Source organism: Chanodichthys erythropterus, chromosome 19 (genome assembly GCF_024489055.1).
Source record: "Chanodichthys erythropterus isolate Z2021 chromosome 19, ASM2448905v1, whole genome shotgun sequence".
In the NCBI taxonomy this organism is placed as follows: Eukaryota; Metazoa; Chordata; class Actinopteri; order Cypriniformes; family Xenocyprididae; genus Chanodichthys; species Chanodichthys erythropterus.
In genome coordinates, this window is record NC_090239.1 from 11,316,572 (window position 1) to 11,339,332 (window position 22,761).

The following is a 22,761-nucleotide window of genomic DNA, read 5'->3' on the forward strand; positions in this document are numbered from 1 at the left end:
ATAACACCTGAGCAGTGCCACAGACTGATCGACTCCATGCCACGCCGCATTGCTGCAGTAATTCAGGCAAAAGGAGCCCCAACTAAGTATTGCTCATACTTTTCATGTTCATACAATCCCAATTCCAAAAAAGTTGGGACACTGTACAAATTGTGAATAAAAACAGAATGCAATGATGTGGAAGTTTCAAATTTCAATATTTTATTCAGAATACAACATAGATGACAAAACTGTGAAAATGTATCATTTTAAAGTAAAAATAAGTTGATTTTAAATTTCATTGCATCAACACATCTCAAAAAAGTTGGGACAATGCCATGTTTACCACTGTGTGGCATCCCCTCTTCTTTTAATAACAGTCTGAAAACGTCTGGGGACTGAGGAGACCAGTTGCTCAAGTTTAGGAATAGGAATGTTGTCCCATTCTTGTCTAAAACAGGCTTCTAGTTACTCAACTGTATTAGGTCTTCTTTGTCGCATCTTCCTCTTTATGATGAGCCAAATGTTTTCTATGGGTGAAAGAACTGAACTGCAGGCTGGCCATTTCAGTACCCGGATCCTCCTTCTACGCAGTCATGATGTTGTAATTAATGCAGTATGTGGTCTGGCATTGTCATGTTGGAAAATGCAAGGTCTTCCCTGAAAGAGACAACGGCTGGATGGGAGCATATGTTGTTCTAGAACTTGGATATACTTTTCAGCATTGATGGTGCCTTTCCAGATGTGTAAGCTGCCATTCCACACACACTCATGCAACCCCATACCATCAGAGATGCAGGCTTCTGAACTGAGCGCTGATAACAACTTGGGTTGTCCTTGTCCTCTTTAGTCCGGATTACATGGCGTCCCAGTTTTCCAAAAAGAACTTCAAATTTTGATTAGTCTGACCACAGAACAGTTTTCCACTTTGCCACAGTCCATTTTAAATGAGCATTGGCCCAGAGAAAATGCCTGTGCTTCTGGATCATGTTTAGATATGGCTTCTTTTTTGACCTATAGAGTTTTAGCCGGTAACGGCGAATGGCACGGTGGATTGTGTTCATCAACAAGTATTGTCTGGAAGTCTTCCTGAGCCCATGTTGTGATTTCCATTACAGTAGCATTCCTGTATGTGATGCAGTGCCATCTAAGGGCCCGAAGATCACGGGCATCCAGTATGGTTTTCCGGCCTTGACCCTTACGCACAGAGACTGTTCCAGATTCTCTGAATCTTTGGATGATATTATGCACTGTAGATGTTGATAACTTCAAACTCTTTGCAATTTTTCTCTAAGAAACTCCTTTCTGATATTGCTCCACTATTTTTCGCTACAGCATTGGGGGAATTGGTGATCCTCTGCCCATCTTGACTTCTGAGAGACACTGCCACTCTGTGAGGCTCTTTTTCAATCATGTTGCCAAATGACCTAATAAGTTGCAAATTGGTCCTTCAGCTGTTCCTTGTATGTACATTTAACTTTTCCAGCCTCTACCTGTCCCAACGTTTTTGGAATGTGTAGCTCTCATGAAATCCAAAATGAGCCAATATTTGGCATGACATTTCAAAATGTCTCACTTTCAACATTTGATATGTTATCTATATTCTTTTGTGAATAAAATATAAGTTTGTGAGATTTGTAAATTATTACATTCCTTTTTTATTCACAGTTTGTACAGTGTCCCAACTTTTTTGGAATCGGGTTTGTACTTTTCAGTTGGCCAAGATTTCTAAAAATCTTTTCTTTGTATTGATCTTAAGTAATTTTCTGAGATACTGAATTTGGGATTTTTCTTAGTTGTCAGTTATAATCATCAAAATTAAAAGAAATAAACATTTGAAATATATCAGTCTGTGTGTAATGAATAAATATAATATACAAGTTTCACTTTTTGAATGGAATTAATGAAATAAAACAACGTTTTGATGATATTCTAATTATATGACCAGCACCTGGTAGAATGCTGCATTAAACAGTTTCATAAGGAAAAATTTAAATAATAAATCAGCTCCATAGCAGATTCCAAGTGATCAAGGGTTTAGGATGTTCCAATTCAGCACAAGTTCCACCAGTTTTGGGCACTCGTGCAACGTAAGCAATGACATACATCCGAGTCAACGAAACTGAGGGAAGTTGATGTGATAATTTTGTTGCTTTCTATGGGAGATAAAAAATGTCTTGGATTTCATCAAAAAATATCTTAATTCGTCTTGCGGGTTTGGGATGACATGAGGGTGAGTAATTAATGACAGAAATTAAATTAAGCACCCTTTAAAAATGCTGTATAGTCATGATTTTCACAATTCACTCAGTAATTTCTGGTAAATTGTGGAAAACTGCAAATAACCAATTGAATTAAACATGAAATTTTGACTGAAAAACAAAACATGCATTTTGTGCACCACAACACTTTGAAGTAATTGATGCCTAATGTATCCATGTATTTTTAGGTTTTAGGTTAAATTTTAGGTTCAAATCACGATGACACAATATTAGTGTAAACTTAAATAATATCAGATCATAAACCTCATGCTTTAAAATATAATACAAAATAAATGCTAAAAATAGTTGTAGATGAAGTACAGCATGTCACACTCTGTGTATTTATAAAGTGAAAAACAACACTAAAATCTTTCACAGATGTGATGTATATTATTATGATTAAATTAGCTTCAGTCATTTCTGAAGTTGTTGTAACAGAGAAACATCAGAAGAAAGCTGGGGGCAGAATGAGGCAGATGGGAAAAGGGGCAATTTAGGGCTTGGGGGTGCAGATGGGGTCCTTGGAAGGATGGCTGCCCACTTCCACATGATTATAACAACATCTGAGCTTTTCCAAGAACTATTTCAAACTTTACTAAATATGCCCCATCCCATCAATCCAGTGCAAAAGCTTTTACCACTCATCGAATTGAGTTTTCTAAAATAGCACCCTGTATTACTCTTCATATTTTTGTGGTCAAAGAAATAATCACTTTGATGATTGGTTTGTTTCTTTTAAGTCAACAGGAATTCACAAGATAATGAGATTTCAATCAATTGTCTTCCTGGAAGATGGGTTGACATTTTTCATCTTCATGGTAGAAAGGCCAACCAACTGTGGATTATATGTGTAATAATTCTGTAGTGGAAAAGGTTGACTGACAATCACTGTGTTTACAGAAATTCATTCACTCAGCTCGCTCGTGGCTCCAGTATGGCTTCTGCTCAATCAATGTCATTTGGATTTGTAAAGGTTACATTAGACTTGCAATACCAGGTGTTTGCATTAAAGTACATTTGTTTTGATTGATTTATTTATTTAACAATAGAAAATCTATAAAATTAGCAGACCACTTGTCACAGTCCACACACATAAAAACACAAAAACCCCAAGAAAATGTGAGAACATGAGAAAATATGTGAGTACTAAATCACTCAGGGTCAATTCCAGACATCACACTAATCCATTAACCAGAGGGTCACAGTAATGCCACGATTTAAAAGCACGGGTATCAATTAGGCTGTGCTTATATGACAGACAGCCTGTCATCTACAGCGCTGAGCCAGAATACTGATAAGAGGGTTCAGGGTAAATGAGAATGTTTAACTGCTCAGCAGGACTAGGGTCATTTTAATGCCACTGCTACTAAGCATATGAAAGAGTCTGCAGCTGTGAAAAAAATCAAATGGCTTTCTTGACGTGTCCCATTATGTGTTGAAAGGTAGCCGTATGACTCAATTGGACACGTCACTAGACGACTAGGGACGAACTGAAATTAGTACCACTGGAAATCAAAAAACTTGAGGTACACACACACACACACACACACACACACACACACACACACATAATCTATCCTCAAAGAGAAGGATCCATCCTCAAAGCTTCCTTGCACTACTTAGATGGACCATACTCAAGTTAATTAAATTTTCTCAAGATCAATTGACCCTTCTTTACAGTAGAATAGCAATTTGTATAAACATTTGAATACCTTCATGTTCCATCATGCTTGTGGATCTGTGAAATTTAAATAAATTTTGCATGCTATAGTGTTGATCGATCCTCATAGGAAGCAAAAATTGCTTACAAGTGCAACGGTGGTGCACTGTTTCTAAATGTTTGAAGGAAAGACAGTCAGAAATGTTACAGACAATACACTTGTGTATTGTATATTATCTCAGTTTCTTTGCATTTTCCTACTTTGCTTCATGATTTCTCCCAAGCTGCACAGACAATCATGCAGTTTAATCTTGTAGCGGATGAATCACTCCTGGTATTTCTCCTCTTGTCAGTTTGAGGCAGGAGACATTTCAGACATTATCTCTGGAAGAAGCTCATCAAATAATCTTTCATGTCAAAATATTTTGCAGATCAAAATTATGCTGTGAATTATTATTATTATTTTTTTTTTTTTTGCGCTAAAAATAATCATCAGTGCTAAATTTTGATGCATGCAATGCCTTCATGACCTCATCTGTTTAGTTTAATTATGCACTTTTTTTTCTCATTTATATTTAGCTGGCTTTTGCAGTGTTTTTGCTTACACAAAATCCTTACTTTTCACACAATTTCTGAAACCTGACACTCAAACAGCAGAACCACACACCAAATCTGCAAAACCTTACACTAATTCTCACTAATTTCAGTTTCATAAAACACTTTTGTCAAAACTCAACACATTTTTCTATGTAACACACAAAAATCTAACCGGAAGCATTTTGATTTCCTTTTTTAAACACAATCATTGTTTCTGTCCAACTACACATGATTAATATATTTATTTTCTTTCATACTGTGTAAGACTGTATTACAAACACAAATGCAGTAAAAAGTAGTTTGGTTTTAATCTTGCTTTTTGTGTTTACCGTGAATCACTCTGCCAATACTTTCAGTCTTGTTCAGAAATGTACATAGGAGCTTTAAATAAAAGAAGAGCTTTGCTTTGAATAACTGTGTGTATATTATGATATATTGAGAAATAGAATATTATGGCAAAGGTGTTTGTAAAGTAAGACAAATGTTTGCTTTTGAGATGGGATTGTGATATTTTGAATGCAGTGCTTCATTTTGCAAGAGATGTGAGGCATTTTGCATCTTGTGTTTGCAGTTCTTGGGTTTGTGTTTAAGTTTTTTTTTTTTTTTTAAAGAGACAAAGTTTTTAAAAATGTGTGTAAGCAGTTGAAAAAACTGTAGTAGTAGTTTCCAAAGTGCCAGTGGATTTCATACTGCCACCTGTTTTGTGAACAGAGCAGGAGATTCCCATCAGACATACTGATTTTGACTTGCACGTATGAAGTGCATATCGTACATACACCATGTTTGCACCTTTGTTAGTAATGAGATAGCTGGTCATGTGATATCACTATGGCGGTGCTCATGACGGGGGAACCCGCTCAATAGAATAGAATAGCCTTTTCTTCTAGCTTTTTTGTTTTTCTAAAAGACTGATATGTCCAGGACCTCATTTCATGTGGATTTACATCATTTTAATGACAGTTTTCTGTATAAGGAAAACTATTTTATTGGGGCAAAAACCCCGATTGATGCACCTTTAAGAGAGTAAAGCGCGTGACGCCCCTCTGAAACGTCTCGGTAAACTTGGAAAAGGGCTTTTCTCATTACCTCGAGGGATTGAGATGGCCATGCCAACGGACTGTATATATAAAGGAGAACAGCATGAAAATGCTTATGCTCAGCAGTGGACGGAAAGCGAGCGGACCTGTGACGTTCCAGTGCAACCTTTACGCAAAGGCGCTCTTCTTTTTAAGGACTTCTGTCTCCTCAAGTGGATTGCTGTATTAGAAAATAGTGTTTCATTTTCGAAATTAAGAAAACGTATAGGCCTACCATACACATCCATTTTGCAATTATATATGTGTCAGTTTCTGAATTGTTAGAGTGCGCAAATTCTGTGTCGTTTAGTATATAAAACACCTTGTCTTGGACTTTAAAGAAGCTCCTTAGTGATGGTTTTATGAACTTTTCCGGAACGTTTTGTTTCCTCAATGTCAGCCCTAAACGCTGTCATGGAATCGTTTGTGTCTTCAGTCACCGAGTCCACCGACATCACCACACCGGACGATCCGTTCACGGGTCCCATCAAGTCCATTGCGCCCTGGAATTACACTTTCCTCGCCTGTCTGATGTTCATAGTGACTTCACTATCTTTAACCGAGAACTTCACCGTTATGCTCGTGACGTTTAAATACAAACAGTTAAGGAAACCGTTGAATTATATAATTGTTAATTTATCTGTTGCTGATTTTCTAGTTTCGCTGACAGGAGGCGTTATAAGTTTTTTAACTAATGCACGAGGTTACTTCTTCCTGGGTGCCTGGGCGTGTGTGCTGGAGGGATTCGCTGTCACTTTTTTCGGTGAGTTATTACATAACTATACCAAGACGTGTAACATTTATTCCTTTAAACTAAATAGTGCCTATTTTATGTTACTAATACAATTTATTGTATTTTTTTTTCATTGAAATCGGTTTACTTAGCCTGTTTGTAGCCTTATTACCTTATGACTCGTAGTGAAAAGAAGCTATTCCATTGTTATTAGTAACAAATTGCATATTTTGTATTTGAATTCTATGTATTACACTTGTTGATGGTGCTTATTCGTGTTTTATTAATTAAAGAGGCTAGTGAGTCACTCCACGAAACCGGTACGATTTGAGTCCCTCTGACCTTTTTCATTGTATTTTATTTATTGGGTCACCAAAATATATTTTTAAAAGCTTTTTGTATTAACTGATTAATGCATCCTTTAATAATGTTTAAAAACATGACGTTTTATCTTTATATTTTTTTTTCAGTTGGCACCACCTATTTTGTCATGTCCCCCAAGACCTTCTATGGAAGTGTACTTGGGATATGAATAATAAAATGATTAAAAAAAAAAAAAAAGTCCATACATTTTGCCATTCCCATATCCATCTATGCTTTTTTGCTGGTAATGTTTTTTTTTTTTCTAAGTAAATTCATGATTATTCATTAAAATCACATCATTTAGTTCCATACCTCAGTAACGCCTCAACCCCGTTACACGAACCATTCTCCCAATATAAAAATAATGATCCGATACTTATGTGACACCATTAATAGGAAGTGACATCATAGAAGTCTTCCGAACAACATTGTGAACAGACGCATGCAAGTTACAACCTTCTTTAATAATTATAACTAAATTATGTTGTGAAATTGTGTTTGTCAAGCTTAACGACTCAACCCCGTTACATCAATTAAAGATAGAAAACTATTACTTGTGAAAATTATATTTGTTATTTCAACATTATTCATGATTTCCTAATATCATGCATGCCATGCGCTCTCCATTTATTCTCTAGATTTAGAGCAGTGGCCAATTTGGGCAAAAAATCACAACCCCGTCACACCTACATTTTTATTATTATTATTGTTTCTACGTTTATGGAAAAGTAATTTAAAGTTTGTCTGAAATGTTCAGAGCAATCATAAGAATACTGTATTCTAAAGTTAAGCCTTTGGTAAAAAATTATGAGGTTGCTGTCACAAAAAGTGCCCATTTCAGGCTTAAGTATAGCAAAAGTGTGAGATTTTATGTAACTTTTATATTTGCAATTACTGAATTAGTGTGAGGGTCATCTGATTCATAGGAAAATGTTAATTTTATCACAAATATATTTTATAATAATATTCAGAGAGCTCTCATAGTGTCCATAACTTAAAATAATGACCAATAATACTAGGGATTTAATGCCTGAGATGGGAAAATATGTTTTTCTGGAAGTTAAATATGTCATTAATGTTGTGGGGTGTTCAGAAAAGTAATACATTTTGGTAAAAAATTGAAAAATAATACCGGTTTCGTGGAATGACTCTAGTATTATTTCTTATTCACTGTTTACCAGAAACTATCCAATAGTTTTGATAGTAACGTGTTATCAGTGCTTGTCACTGTTAGGCAAAAAGGAAAAATTTAAAATTTTAGGTCAAATATGGACAAGCCCAAAATTTAAAGGATTAGGATTACTCCACTGTTGAAGGTCAAAATGACAGTTTCAGTGCAGCTTCAAAGTGCTTTAAACGATAACAGATGAGGAATAAGGGTCTTATCTAGCGAAATGATCGGTCATTTTCTGAAAAAAATAAATAAAATACAACTGTATATGCTTTACAAACACAAATAATCGCCTTGCAAGTGCGATCATTTCCGCCTTCCATATTCTTCAAAAAGCTTACGCTGTATGTCCTACGCCTTCCTTACAGAAGAAATGGAACTGGCGCTGCATTCGTTCCATAAGTTGAAAGTTGAAACTGTAATTTTGACCTTCAACAGTGGAGTCCATTGAAGTCCACTATAAGGAGAATAATCCTGGAATGTTTTCATCAAAAACCTTAATTTCTTTTCGACTGAAGAAAGAAAGGCACGGACATCCTAGATGACATGGGGGTGAGTAAATTATCTGGAAAATTTTATTTGAAAGTGGACTAATCCTTTAATTGAAAAATGTTTAATTTTTAAATTAAAGGATTAGTCCACTTTCAAATAAAATAAAACCCAATGGTTGGGTTTGTCCATATTTGACCAAAACATTGGTTGAAATAACACAGCATTTTTTTAAGTGCAAGCATGATTTTTTATCTAATAATTCAGACTAATGTAATTACTTTTGATCTCATAATTTCTACTTTTTGTTGAAATTTTGACTTTTAATGTCATAATCGTGATTTTCCCTCTTGTGATGGAAATGGCCTTTCCTAGTTACCTGCAATCAGACAATCTGGTCTCATTTGAGCTTTAAGGGTTGCCCCCTCCCTGCACTAAACTTCCATCATAGTTGTTCTTGTCTCCAATGATACTCTTCTTTTTTTTTTTTTTGGTGTGTGTGAGAAATAATTGCTTTTCTGAAGAGTAGACAGAAATCTTATGATTTCATTTGAACAGTTAAAGTTATTCAGAATTTCTATTTTTATCTCTTGTTAAATGTCAACACAGATACATATGATAGTACTTAAACAGCACATCACAGTAAAAATGGGTGTACCTTCTTGCTTTCTAGGGATTGTGGCTCTGTGGTCTTTAGCAATCTTGGCATTCGAGCGTTTTTTTGTGATCTGTCGTCCTCTGAAAAATGTCCGGCTGGGAGGCAAGCATGCAGCTATGGGTCTTGTTTTTGTTTGGACCTTCTCTTTCATCTGGACAATCCCACCAGTTCTGGGTTGGAACAGTTACACAGTCAGCAAAATTGGCACTACCTGTGAACCCAACTGGTGAGCACAAAATACTATTTCACTGAATGTCCCATCCTTGTTTCACTCTGTTTATCCAGTATTTGTTCTTCTAAGACTCTCCCTCACACTTACTGTCTTTCAATCTCACATGTATAAACAGAACAACATCCACAGTAATACAATACAGAGTTATAGATGAATACTGTGCCTTGCGCCTTGCACAAGTGACAACAGGAATCAGACAAGGATCTTGAGTCAAGGCCTCTTCCTGTGTGTTATATTATGACAGAAAAAAAGAAACCACTTATAAACCCAAGGCTTATGCCATGCAACCATCAGTTGAAAAATTGCTTTTAAGAAACTGGTACAAAACATTTGTGGCTGTGGCTTGGCCTTGGCCTTGGAACACAAACAGTGCAAAACAACTGAATAGGGAATGCACACTGACACAAAGAAGATTAAGGATGGGGAATATTTTTACCATTGTCGGGCATAGTTGAATCCATGTTGGTGTTCAACATTAGAGTAATCTAGTTTCTGGCAGTTGAAATCTCAGACAGCAAAGCAGTAAATGTAACTTTTTTAAATTCTGGTTTCCATTTATTCTTAGTGATCCAAATTTTTGGCACTGCCTTGAGCTTGCAGTTGGTGCTTAGTACTCAATTGTTCTGTTGCAATGTTTTTTTGGACCAAACAAAGCACAAAGCACCTGCTCTATTGTTAAAGATTTGTGCACAACTGATTACCTAAGCATTCTTATCCACACTCATTTTTGTGCTCAAAGTACCTGCTAGATGTCATGTAGGTAAGATTGAGGAGGTCTAAAGTCTCTGTTTTCCTCCCTCAAGGTACTCAACTGATTACTATGACCACACCTACATCATCACCTTTTTCACTACATGTTTTATCCTTCCTCTTGGCGTGATCATTATCTCCTATGGCAAACTTATGCAGAAGCTCAGAAAGGTTGGGCATATGGTTTTATCTTGATTTTCATTACTTGCTTCATAGTAAATCTTCAGATCTAAATTAATTAAGAGCAAAATAAACTTTTGAGATTCTGTTTGTTTGTGTATTGTTGATTTTAACTTACTCTTGGACTGTAATTAACCTTAGAACTTTATTATGTCTAATAGGTATCGAACACTCATGGAAGGCTGGGTAGTGCGCGTAAGCCTGACCGAGAGGTGGCAAGGATGGTCGTTGTAATGATAGTTGCATACATGGTTGGGTGGACGCCTTATGCCGCATTTTCAATTATTGTCACAGCGTGTCCCACAATTCATATTGATCCTCGCCTAAGCTCAATACCAGCCTTCTTCTCAAAGACTGCAGCTGTATACAATCCCATCATCTACGTCTTCATGAATAAGCAGGTACATCTTTGCCATTTGTCTTCCTTATGTGGCATTTTCAGATCACCTACACATCTTATAAACAATAATACTTCTGTGTTTGGGGTGCCGTGCTGAGAAAAAAAAAACTGATTAGAGGATTTTATATTTTATATATTAAGAATTGATTTTTGGTGTTTTATGCCATCAATCAATGAAAGACAGAAAAGCAAGGGTGAGCAAAGACAATGAATCTTATAATAATCCAATAATTCTTGCACTATGGGAATGTTTTGGTTTATGGTTATTATAGCTAGAATTCAGAATTCTTTACAATAAAAGTCATAGAATGAGCATGAGGTCTGAACTGCTAAACTTTTTCCCCTCCATTATATGTCAGGGAGAAATGACAGATATCTGATGCTCTTTACTCTTGACAGTTTTGTTTGAGGAGATTCATTTTTTTTCTTACTTCAAAAATATATTAAATATTTAATGTTCAAATCCACAGAGGTAGAGTCTATGAATGCCCAATGAATAGATGTATCTTATCTCTAAAGTTATATTTTCACCAAAGGAAATGTTTGGGTGCCTTTAGCTTTCCTAAGGGGAAGTCATAGGTCTTACACTGCGAGAAGCTTCAATTGCTCTGTTGTCCTGGACAAACAATGGTTTAAATCTCTGGATATTTCCAATTTAATGATATTCTGCATTCTCAGAGGAGTCATGCGTAATAAGCGATTCAGTCTGCACCGTTGCTCCAATGATATTGCATTCTTTTTTTGAACATGCTCCACATACATTAAGTTTGTAGAGGGACATTTCTCCTCAGTGTCTCTGTAGTGTGTCGTTTGATGTAAAGGGTGAGGCAATGATCTTTTGCAGTCATGTGACTCTGATGACCACCCCTAGGATGTGGGTCCCAGGTGGTTTGGAGAGGAGGCTGCTGGACCCCTTAAGCTGTGCACATCTTTCAGAACTAACCAAGTTCCTTCACAGCTGTTCCCAGAATAAATTCAGGGCAAGGGTCACAGCCAGGGTTACAAATTTCTCTGATGTGAGAGAGATAGACAGACTGCATTATAGAGAGACGAGAACAAACACTTGTTTCTTTAACCATATAGCATTGGTAATCCTGCATTGTATTTGGATATCACAAGAGCCCTTGAGTATATGGAGAATCCAACAAAAATGAACATGTGATCTATGGACTATGTATATGGGCTGTGAAGTTTAATGAAGTTTGCTGTTATTTTGCATATTCGATGAGAATGCAAAGTTTACTGTCAGTCTCTCTTTTCTGAAATGGATCATATATTGATTTGAAAGATCTGAAATAGAACATATACTGCTATTGGTTGTCTTTTTTTCAATTGTTCTGGTAACACTGATACGGCTACGTTTTTTTGTTTTCGCGAGTTAATGCATAATGCACAATGAACATTTATTCCAGCATTTATTAATCTTTTAATGTTAATTTATGAATATACTGCTGTTTTTAAATTTTTGTTCATAACACAATGTTCATTTATGTTTAAAAAAAATGAAAGCGGCTATGTAGAATTCAGAAGCCAATTTTATTAGTGACACCGGTGGCCATTAATTGAACTGCAGCCAGCGTGCTCGCGCACGTGCAAGAGAATAGATGCGATTCAATGCCAGGATATACTTGCGTCGTTCTTCGCTTAGAATATACTATATAGATGTGGCTATGGGAGACTATAGTTCGAATTAATCCCTTTTCTTTGCACGGCTCTTTCGGAATTATCCTGAACATTTTATAAACGTTCGTTTAATGTGTAATAGAACGGAAGATAGGCTCTCGGGAATGCACGTGAACGTAACATCCTTTTAATTTTCCTGGCAAAAGTCCTTCACATAAAAATCAGTCTACATGCTTTCATATAGACAACCTAAATTATCGTTTTTTAAGCTTCGATAGAAGCTGTTTACACATTAGCAATAAAAAGTGATTTTTACATGAAAATTCATACATATATAGGCTAGAGCCCCTTTAAATTAAATGTTAAACTATATTACATAAAAATAATTTTTAAATTATTATTAAATAACTGTTAAAGTATTGCTCTTTTTAATGTCTAATTAATTAACTAAATTTTAACTAAATGAACCTAAAGTGTTATCATTTGCTTAATCTAACATTTTAACAGCTTATGTTGTTATATTATCAGTTAACGTTTTCTATGACTTTCCATTGCACATCAGTGCAGTTTGTCTTAGTATGTTCTGTCTTAGTATTATCAAAGTCCCTTTAAGACAAGTCATTTCACTCGGCGGCCATCTTTGAAATGCCTCTCAGGCATTCTGGGCATCATGCAGCTCCTATCTCTTTGAATGGGGAAACATCAGATTCTCCAAAACTGTTCGTCAACCTTACGATTAAATTTGATATTTGAAATCACCAATGAAATCTAACAACATCCGACTCATAAATTTAGTTTCTAAACGCACGAATCATGACAAAAAAAAAATATTTCTTTCAGGCTGGATCAAGCTAGAGCGCATGCGCAGACTTAAATGCGCGTCTCTTCGGAGGTGCGCGTCTGACTGTTTCTATAGAAACCGGTGATTCTAACGGCCGCTGAAGTGACGTGATTACTTTACCAGTCGGCGATTGGCTCTTGGCTTTAGAAGGCGGGACTTATTCCGCCATATTGCGTTACACTTTCTCCAATTCAAAACAATACGAGTGACATGTCTTGTGTTATTCTATAGTCTTTGGTATTATTCTGTACATGTATCCTCACTATAGTGTGTCTCTGCGTTACAAATTTGGCATAGAGAGTAGCTGGTATTATAATTACCCAGGATACCTCATTTTCATCCAGTCCAACCAAAACCTTGAGGAAATGAATATATTTGCTTCTCATGACCTTATCCGCTTTAATTAAGGTCAAAATGTCCTTGTTTTTACATAGAATACATCTTGCTTAATGACCTTTTCCTAGTTTCAATGCAGAGGTTGTGCAAAGGCCTAACCACTAAGAACAAATCTCTACATTGTGTCACAGAGACAGGAAATATTAATGAAAGCTTTTCTTTTGTGTCTCGAGTTTATAATGAATAGCAAAATTACAATAACATTTGATTGTATATGTGTGTATATGTGGGAGGGTGACTTCCTTTGATAGTGCTTTAGGAAGCTCAGTGGAATTATGATCGTTATAAATGTTCAATCTAATGCTTTTTCTCTCAGTTCAGGAAGTGTCTGATCCAAATGTTTGGAGGAAATGTCACCAGTCTTGATTCCACCCATGTGAACCAGACATCAGACAAAGGGGCCATCACTGCCACAGCAGACAGTCAAATTGGAGAGATGTCCACCATTGCTGCTCGTGTGCCCATGTCCATGTGCAACATCGAGAAGAGTGAGGATGAAGAAGAGGAGCCGGAGCCGGAGCAGAGTGAGAATGGAGGTCCAAAGCAGCTCCCTTTATCGGATAGTCGACTATGTCCTTTGTAGAGAAGTGTTAGTCTGATTGAATAAATGTACACCTTTATAGTTTCCATCCAGTAGTCTAACTTGTTGTCTAACTAATAAGCATAAATCCTGCAGTCATTATTTCTATTGGAATGCATATGTTAGAATGTATGCTTTGTGATTTCATATGTTCTTTGTTGTTGTTAGTATTTCTTTATGTTGTGGCAATTTGCAGTCTTGGCATATCTGTTCTTGACAGTATCACATTATTACTTAACATGAAGAAGGCAAGCAATACATTCCTCAGAGCAAAAGCTATTTGTTTTTTGGATCTGTGCATACTCTCCTCTCACTATATCGCTGATTGCACATTAGTATCAGTGCAGATGTTGTTTTTTTTTTTTTTTTTTTTTTTTTTTTTAATGGCAATTGGAACGAAAGGCCATAATATTGCAATAACTTTCAGTTTCAGAGTTGCTAAAGTAGATTTTATATTAAAATTAAGACTATTGACTCATTTAGTAATCAAATAACTGTTGCTGCTCTCCCCGGTACGGGGGATGTCCAATCCTGCTCCTGGAGGGCCACTATCCTGCAAAGTTTAGCTCCAACCCCAATTAAACACATCTGGACCAACTAATCAAGGTCTTACTAGGCATGCTAGAAACTTCCAGGCAGGTGTGTTGAGGCAACTCTGCAGGAACGTGGCCCTCCAGGAGCAGGCTTGGACACCCCTGGTCTAGTGCATGTTTACATAAAAACCCAATTAAAAATGAGTATATGCACCTCAGCATCTAATATACTGCTGTAATTGATATCATAATTAATTTAGTGAACTAACAAGTTAGACATGACTGGTTTGGCAGCGTATCTGTAGTAATAAACCATGCAATTAATGTCCCTCATCTCACGGAAATGAGATCCTTGTCTGTTGCATTTTGCAGTCTTGTTTTGAGAGGTTTCATGAAGAAAGAATGTTTATTATAAATCGTATTTATTTAGTAGCCTATACTGTATACTTTGATATATGACTGCTTGTGAGTTTGAGTGAACAGTCTGAATGTCTTATTATTAGTCCATAATGTTTGGTGTTTCCTCAGTTTCTGTCCAAAGTGAAAATTGATATTGATGTTTGTCTGTGGCATGCCAATGAATGTTTTACTTATGTATTTGTCAATGTCATGGATTATAAAAATCATGTTTCTTATTTTTAAAACATGTCAGCATTGTAGAACTTATGCACAATATAGCACATAATAAAACAACCTGCAATAACTTTCCAGAATGGTCTGATGTTAGTTCAACATGGAGGCACATTGTGAATCCTAATATCAAAATAGTACATTGCAAATCCAGTGTTTATTACATCACACAGAGAACCTGAAATAACAGAATCTGAACTGAGATATGAGGTTCCCTTAAGCTCAAATGCACTCTTTCAACATTGCCCTGGCAAATGAAAACATCTGAATTCAATTTCTCCTGGCTATGGTTTGTTACACCTTAGGGAGAGGCACCAAGTATCAGAGCAGAAAAGAGGAATATCAACAGAGGGTCGCCATGCATGATCTCACTCAAAGTGAAAGTCAGAGGAGGTAAACATTTTCAAGGCTTTTTGCATTTTGAATATTTTTCAAGTACACATGGCCATGTTCACTCTTAAAATTAAAGGTTCTAAAAGGGGGTTTTCACAGCAATGCCATAGAAGAACTATTTTTGGTTCACCATAGAACCTTTCAGTGAACAGATCTTAAAATAATATATATTTTTTTTCTTAGTGTGAATACACTCTAAAAAATGCTGGGTTAAAAACAACCCAAGTTGGGTTGAAAATGGACAAACCCAGCAATTGGGTTGTTTTAACCCAGTGGTTGGGTTAAATGTTTGCCCAACGTGCTGGGTAGTTTTATTTAACTCAACTGTTGTATAAAAATTACTGTATTGCTTGCTTAAAATGAACCCAAAATATGCTGGAAATTAACATTTATTAATATGTTTAATAAATGAGCATTTATTAATAAGATAATGAATAATAAACAATAAACATTTATTAAATTGCTTATTAATAAATGTACACCTTTTGGATTATTATTGTTGCCTCTAGTAATTATGTGTCTGATTTTTAATTTCTCACCTATTTTGGATTCATTTTAAGCCAGCCATATAGTCATTTTTAATCAGTAGTTGGGTTAAATAAAACTACCCAGCAGGTTGGGCAAACATTTAACCCAACCACTGGGTTAAAACAACCCAATTGCTGGGTTTGTCCATTTTCAACCCAACTTGGGTTGTTTTTAACCAAACATTTTTTAGAGTGTAACATTAAAAAAATCTAAAGAAACATTTTCCACAATAACGAAGTGGAACGGTTTGTGGAATTATCAAAGAGCATTTATTTTTAAGAATGTATGTTAACTATATCGGCAACAAAGCGTGGTCAAATAAGGGAGGTGTTTTAAAGAGTTGATTTAAACTAAATTTAACAAATGTATAACAGTCTCAATGCTTTCAAATACAGTTTAATGGTGGATACTGCATCATATAGCAGGTGAAATTGGCATTTCAGCAAAAATGTGCATTCAACAAGTGTGTGTTACCTTCTCCTGAAACATTTGCAGTCATTCCAAGGCATTCATTTGGACTTATGAATTCCACATATTATACTTACAATTCTGTGTGATCAATGACAATCACAAAAGCTTCAAGAATAAAGTAGATGGGTTTAGAGGATGATTTTTTTTTTTTTTTTTTTTTTGTGCTTTTGAGTCTCAATGTGTAACAGTAATTTAGTCATTAAAAAAGCTCACGCTGTGTGAATAAATCATGCCCCATAGCATATATATTCTATACATGACATACACATTCTGGACATGCATCCTCAGGGGACCTAACAAGTCGTCTGTGTTTGTGTGTGCGTGTGCGTGTTAAATATTAATTAAAACAGACAGAATATGTACAATGATATCTACCTTTTTTGTGTGCATTTTTTTTGTTACTGCAGACTCTCATTACAGCTTCTTTAATTGCTTTCATTGTTTGCAATGAAATCTTTGCTTGTTCACAGTTGATTGATGACCCAGTGATGCTCTTCTTTGCAATATCATGAAAATCAATCACATAAACGTAAATGTTGGAAACTGTGCATGATTTGTTATGCATCCTTCTTGAAAAAAAAAAAAAAAAACCTTTAATGGTTTTACATTATTTCTTGCTTGGAATTTCATTTTTGTCCGTATTTTGTATTTCATATTTTGTAATTTTCAAGAGCCTGTATTTTTCTGTGAAGGCCACAGATTATATGAATATGAATTTCAGGATTGCTTGCTATATAAACATGCACTGCCTGAGGTATTCTGCAATTAGAATTTATCAGACATGCTGAACTTTTTGGCGGGGCACTACTAATAGGAAATCTCCAAAGCAATGTGATAAGAACAGGCTTAGCTTGGTCATGAGGCTACAAACACAAACAGCAATGAGGTGACCAGAGGGCTTACTTGAAGTGAATTAGCCTAATTTCTGCAGTTTTCCCTTTCATTAGATGCTAGTGGGATGTCATGTATGTGTATTTTTCCATGCCATGTTTCTTTTTGCTCCATTTACACATAGAATGCATATTGGTTAATTGGTAAATTCTCAGTAAAAGCATAATATCATTTCTGACTTTCAGGGATTCTGGAATTGATTTTGAGACTTGCAATTGTTTACAGTATCTCTTAGAAGAAAATGTTCTATATATAGAACCTTAAAAGGTTCTTTCAGGTTCTTTGTGGGCTTCCTTTATGGGATGATTTTATGGATTTAGATGTAATTTTATTTTGTTTATTTTTTTATTTTGATAAAATTGTATGAATTAAACAGCTCATAAACATCACTAGAAAAAAATGAAATAGCCCATTAAACATGAAAGTATAATGCAATCATAAAAACGTTTTTATAAAACCTTTGTGGCATAGGTATTCTTTAAAACTGAGCCAAGGGTTCTATATAGTAGACTTTTCTTCAAAGAGTGTGAAAGCATTTAACTAGAGACTTTAATCTATGCTTAACTGTTTTGCTCAATAAGTAATTGTATGGCAATTTGGGTCTCAAGTAGCATTCAGCTCTTAATGCAGAACCAACTGATATTTAAAGCTAAACCTTGGATTATTTTTCTCTTTATAGTAGTCCAAGAACATCGTGTATGCACAGAAACAGCCCTTGGGGTCCCGATCCGAGGAAAAGCACATCTGTCTTATATAAACACACTTTTAAATCTGTGCAGGAATGTAAGATATGAGGTAAAATCAAACTTCAAATGTTCATGGCCATATTCATGGCAATTCCAATCCACAAAAAAAGAAAGAAAAAACCCAGCAGCAATATAAGCCAAACTTAATATTCTCAAATATTTGGCTGCATGTGCACTTAAATTAGTTTACAATTAAAAGTGATTTATAAACAAAAAATTAAATTAATGAAATGCTTACTCAGAACAAAAACAGTCCAATGTGCATATTAATGAACAATATAACAGTATACTAAAGTTCTCTCTGAGGTAATTTTCAGTACAATCAAAACTGAGGCCCAAGCTGTCACCAATCAAGTTTGTATGGTGTGATTTGAAAAAATTAAAAGAAGAACTGGGTTCAGTGATGCAGATGAGTGGACTGATGTACAGCATTGCCATAGATTGACCAATCAGAGCATCTAGGTTGCGTATGTAACCCCAGTTCCTTGAGAAGGGGAATGAGGCGCTGTGTCGCCAGTCGAAGCTATGGGAATGTTCATGTGAAGCACGTGTGAATACACGCCAATCTTCATTGGCTATTGCAGTCAGGTGACATCGCAGGCACATCGGCTGACTATAAAAGGGCACCTAAGATGTCATGAGCTTTAAAAATCTGAAGGAAGACATACAGGCATGCCGGAAGTATGGCAGCGCGACACATTGTCTCGTTCCCTTTCTCAGGGAACTGGTGTTACAAACGTAACCTAGACATTTGTTCTCCAACCAATACGACCATATAGGTCGTTTGTCACTTCCCTGAAATATGACCCATAGGAGCGTTTACTAAAGTGGCGCCCCTATCAACAACAGGACACTTTCATTTTAATTCATGAAATACGACCCATAGGAGCATTTGCCATACAATGCACTTAATGACCAAGAGCTTTAGTGCCTGTGGTCCACAGCTCAGTACCCTTAAAACTTACCTGTACTGTTCCGGGCAGAGCAAGTTAGGGAAGCTGCAGTTCCTGCGCTGCTGTCCCGACTATTCGAATCCTTGGCCTTGCTCTAAGGGGCAACCTCACCAAAAGGAGTTCAAAAATGCTAGCATCCCTTCCAAATGACTGGGCTGAGGCTTCAGGAGAGAGAGCTATGGTCCCTCAACTGCCGCTCTGTCTAAGGAAAACATCTGCAATGTTTTTTTGGGAAGTCTGGTCAGAGAGTACTGAGAATGGAGTGCCTAAAGCAGCTTCCACATCCCTCTGCTCTCTATCACGACCATCAGCAAATGGGGTGTCGACCCTACTGACAGCCAACCTTCACCATTCAGCAGGAGTTATGAGTCATGATCAACTGCGAACCCCACGATCTTGGCAGCAGCGGGACCCGAGCAGTGGGATGCAGACACCTGGCTCCCATCCCCCATAAAGAGAGCCAGGTAGATAAATAATCTATAACAAATACTGCAATGTCCCATAAAATATAAGAATTGTCAATTTTGATTTTGTGGTGATTTTAATAGAAACCTCTATAAAACGTTAAACATTAATCCATTATTATTTGCTAATATTACAATTGTATGACATTGTTTCAGACCATTCCATGTTAATGACAGGTTTCATTGGAACCTTAGATGTGAAAGAGAGGATTGATGGGTTTGATTATGATTTTTGCTTGAAGTGGAAAGCTTCCACATAGCCTAATGAACATACACACACTCTCTCAGATGAGGATTCAAAGTCCACTAGAGAACAATGACTAGTGTTGGGAATAACACATAATAAGAGTTATATAATGATTATGTGTAATCAGATTATGTGTTACTAATAAAGTAACGCATTACTTTCAAATTTACTACAAAATATCTGAGTTACATTTTCAACTAAGTACGCAAGTTACTTTGTTTATTGTCTGACAGCTCTCCTGTCCCCACTGTCCCCATGTTGAGAGAAATCAGGTGTGAGTTGCAGAGGTGTTGTGTGCACTGTGTAAACATGATGGGTATTATACTCTGCTCTACAAGCATGAATTTGCAGACTTTGCATTTCCTTCAGCCTGAGGCTTATTCATTCCACTTATGGTGTAAAAAGTAGAGATGCACCAATACTAAATTTCTCCATTGATACTCCAACGATACCGATATTTTGGGCGTTCTGCCTTTTATACCTTCTTTTAAATTAATTATAATGAAATTAATCATTATTATATTTTGAAAGAAATGCAAATAAAAACTTTATTCTCTCCATTTTATCAACTTGTTTCAGTAACTGGTTATAAACAAACACATTACTCAAATTAATATTAACACACATTAACTAAATTCTGAAGATTAAATTAATATTTCTTAACTTTCTGAATGTTATTAATTTATATAATTACTATTAATATTGAACATCAAAATGATTTCTTAGCATTTTCTTTACACAAAGTACAAATTCAGTGGATTTTTCCATCCTCTTATGATTGACAGGATATATCGGCCCTAATTATCGGCTGTTTTTAAACTATCAATTATTGACCAATATATTGGTGCATCTCTACTAAAAATACATTTACATTTGCCAAAAATTAGATCTAGCAAGCTCAGTCCAGGTGAGGAAAAGTAACGCAAAAGAAATGTAATGCATTACTTTCCATAAAAAGTAACTAAGTAACGCAATTCGTTTTAGGGAGTAATGCAAATTTGAATACCTTACTTTTAAAAGTAACTTTCCCCAACACTGACAGGCACCAGCTGATCTTCATCTCACACTTGATCTTGATTTGTCCAACAGCTGAAACTCAGACTAACTTGATAACACTCAAAACAATCAGTGATAAATTAAGGGGACGTTTACACCACATTTTCAACAAAAAAAAAAAAGAAAACTTTGAATGCGTTTTAGCCCATTTATTTACACTGCAACAGCATTTTGGGGGCCTGAAAATGCAAACCGCTGAAAATGGGTTTCAAAGTTCAAGTTTTTGAAATGATACCATTATTGTCTCCATGTAAACTACAAAAACACAAATTTGTGAAAACGGTGACTTCATGCACATGCTTTATTACGTGTCCAGTCTATAGGCACCTAATTTTTCTTTACAAAGTTACTGGCCTCACATGCATAATACAGCATTTTTTTTAATCATTTTTGAATTGGGATCATTTTGACAATTGTTGTCATGTAAACGTACCCTGGGAATCAGATAAAAATGATTCTGATAGGCAGATAAATTACTGTATATATCCTTTTTTAACTTCTCATTGAACTGTGCTGAGGAAGTCACAGAGGACATCGTTAGTGCCGTCAATTCAATTACCCCCTCATCATAATTATTTTATATATATATATATATATATATATATATATATATATATATATATATATATATATATATATATATTTAAAATACACATGGTGAGAATAGGCTAATTAATCCAATAATGACAGTACGTGTTGAAATGTGACCTGAATGGATGATGATGTGATAAGAAATTAATGCATCTTGACACCAGCATTGTTTTTTTGTTTGTGTTTTTTTTTTTTTTTTTTTTTTACATGATTTACTTGTTAATTAATCTATTCTCTGCTTCAAAGGGAATATCATTTATATAGCTGGTGTTTTTATCTTCTTTATGCAATCCTCTGTTGGCTTTTCCTACACGGGACTTAAAAATCTTCTCCTCCTACTCACAATCTGGCCATTCCACTGTGGGATAATTAGCTCCAAATTGTGGACTTTAAAAACGTAGAAATAATAGGATGAGAATCCTGTGGAGAAACAAGCAGGCATTGTAATGAGGTTAGCTGAGACGTGAATCAGCATTGGCATGCAGAGATCTGTGAATGAATGTCGACGAGAGCCTGTGGTGGTGATGGTGCATATATCAACACCATCATCATTGAAGAGGTCAAAAGATAGTCTTGGCTTCAAAAACAGTTCATAAATAAATACGTATTAAAAATAGACTTAAGGCGTGTACATCTAAAGGTAAGGTTGACATTTCGGTATGTCTCCTGACCTGACATCGCTGATTTGGCAACTTGTTTGTAGTATCAGACCAAAGGGTGAGAGAACAACAAACACCACTGGGATCAAAGCTAATCCATCAAAGTGTGCTGCCCAAGAAAATTAGTCTGGGACGGAAAGATAACTTCATATTAAGTCTGTTCATTACTCTCTGCCTGCTCAGTCCTTACATAATTGCAAATTCTACCACTCAGTTTTGATTTCAAATGATTCATGTCTCTTCTAGTATAGATGTTGTGGTGGTTCATTTAGAATATCTGTGTTTTAATTGATTTATTACATGTTTTTGCAGTAATTCTGGTTGAGATCTGATTGGATTTGATTTTTTTCATTACTATTATGAGTATGAACAACCCTCCCTCAAATTTTTGTATTCACTATTACTGTAATTTTGATTATTATTGTTTTAAAATAATATGTTTTAATATTCACGTTATCATATTAATGCTAATAATGGCTATGTGTCAGGTTGTGTGAATGCATCCTCTTTATTTATTATTTTTTGTTTTATGATTCCTTTTCAGTCCACTAGAGTGCACTGTTACATCACACACACTGCATATCAGCTTCATTCTGCAGCACGTCCTAGT

General features: G+C 35.7%; 1 protein-coding gene across 1 annotated transcript; it reads left to right on the top strand.

The window, feature by feature from the left end:
- The first annotated feature begins 5,987 nt into the window (after positions 1-5,987).
- On the top strand, positions 5,988-13,992 carry valopb (vertebrate ancient long opsin b). Its single transcript, XM_067369037.1, has 5 exons — positions 5,988-6,336; positions 9,003-9,213; positions 10,023-10,140; positions 10,311-10,550; positions 13,726-13,992. The coding sequence occupies exons 1-5, from the start codon at positions 5,988-5,990 to the stop codon at positions 13,990-13,992; spliced, it is 1,185 nt and encodes a 394-aa protein (XP_067225138.1).
- Positions 13,993-22,761: the final 8,769 nt, after the last annotated feature.

Bases quoted from the DNA above. Each gene is read 5' to 3' on its own strand.
- valopb (XM_067369037.1), top strand. From the start codon at position 5,988: ATGGAATCGTTTGTGTCTTCAGTCACCGAGTCCACCGACATCACCACA. The intron at 10,141-10,310 runs GTTGGGCATATG...TATGTCTAATAG, and splicing joins TTATGCAGAAGCTCAGAAAG to GTATCGAACACTCATGGAAG. The intron at 10,551-13,725 runs GTACATCTTTGC...TTTTTCTCTCAG, and splicing joins ACGTCTTCATGAATAAGCAG to TTCAGGAAGTGTCTGATCCA.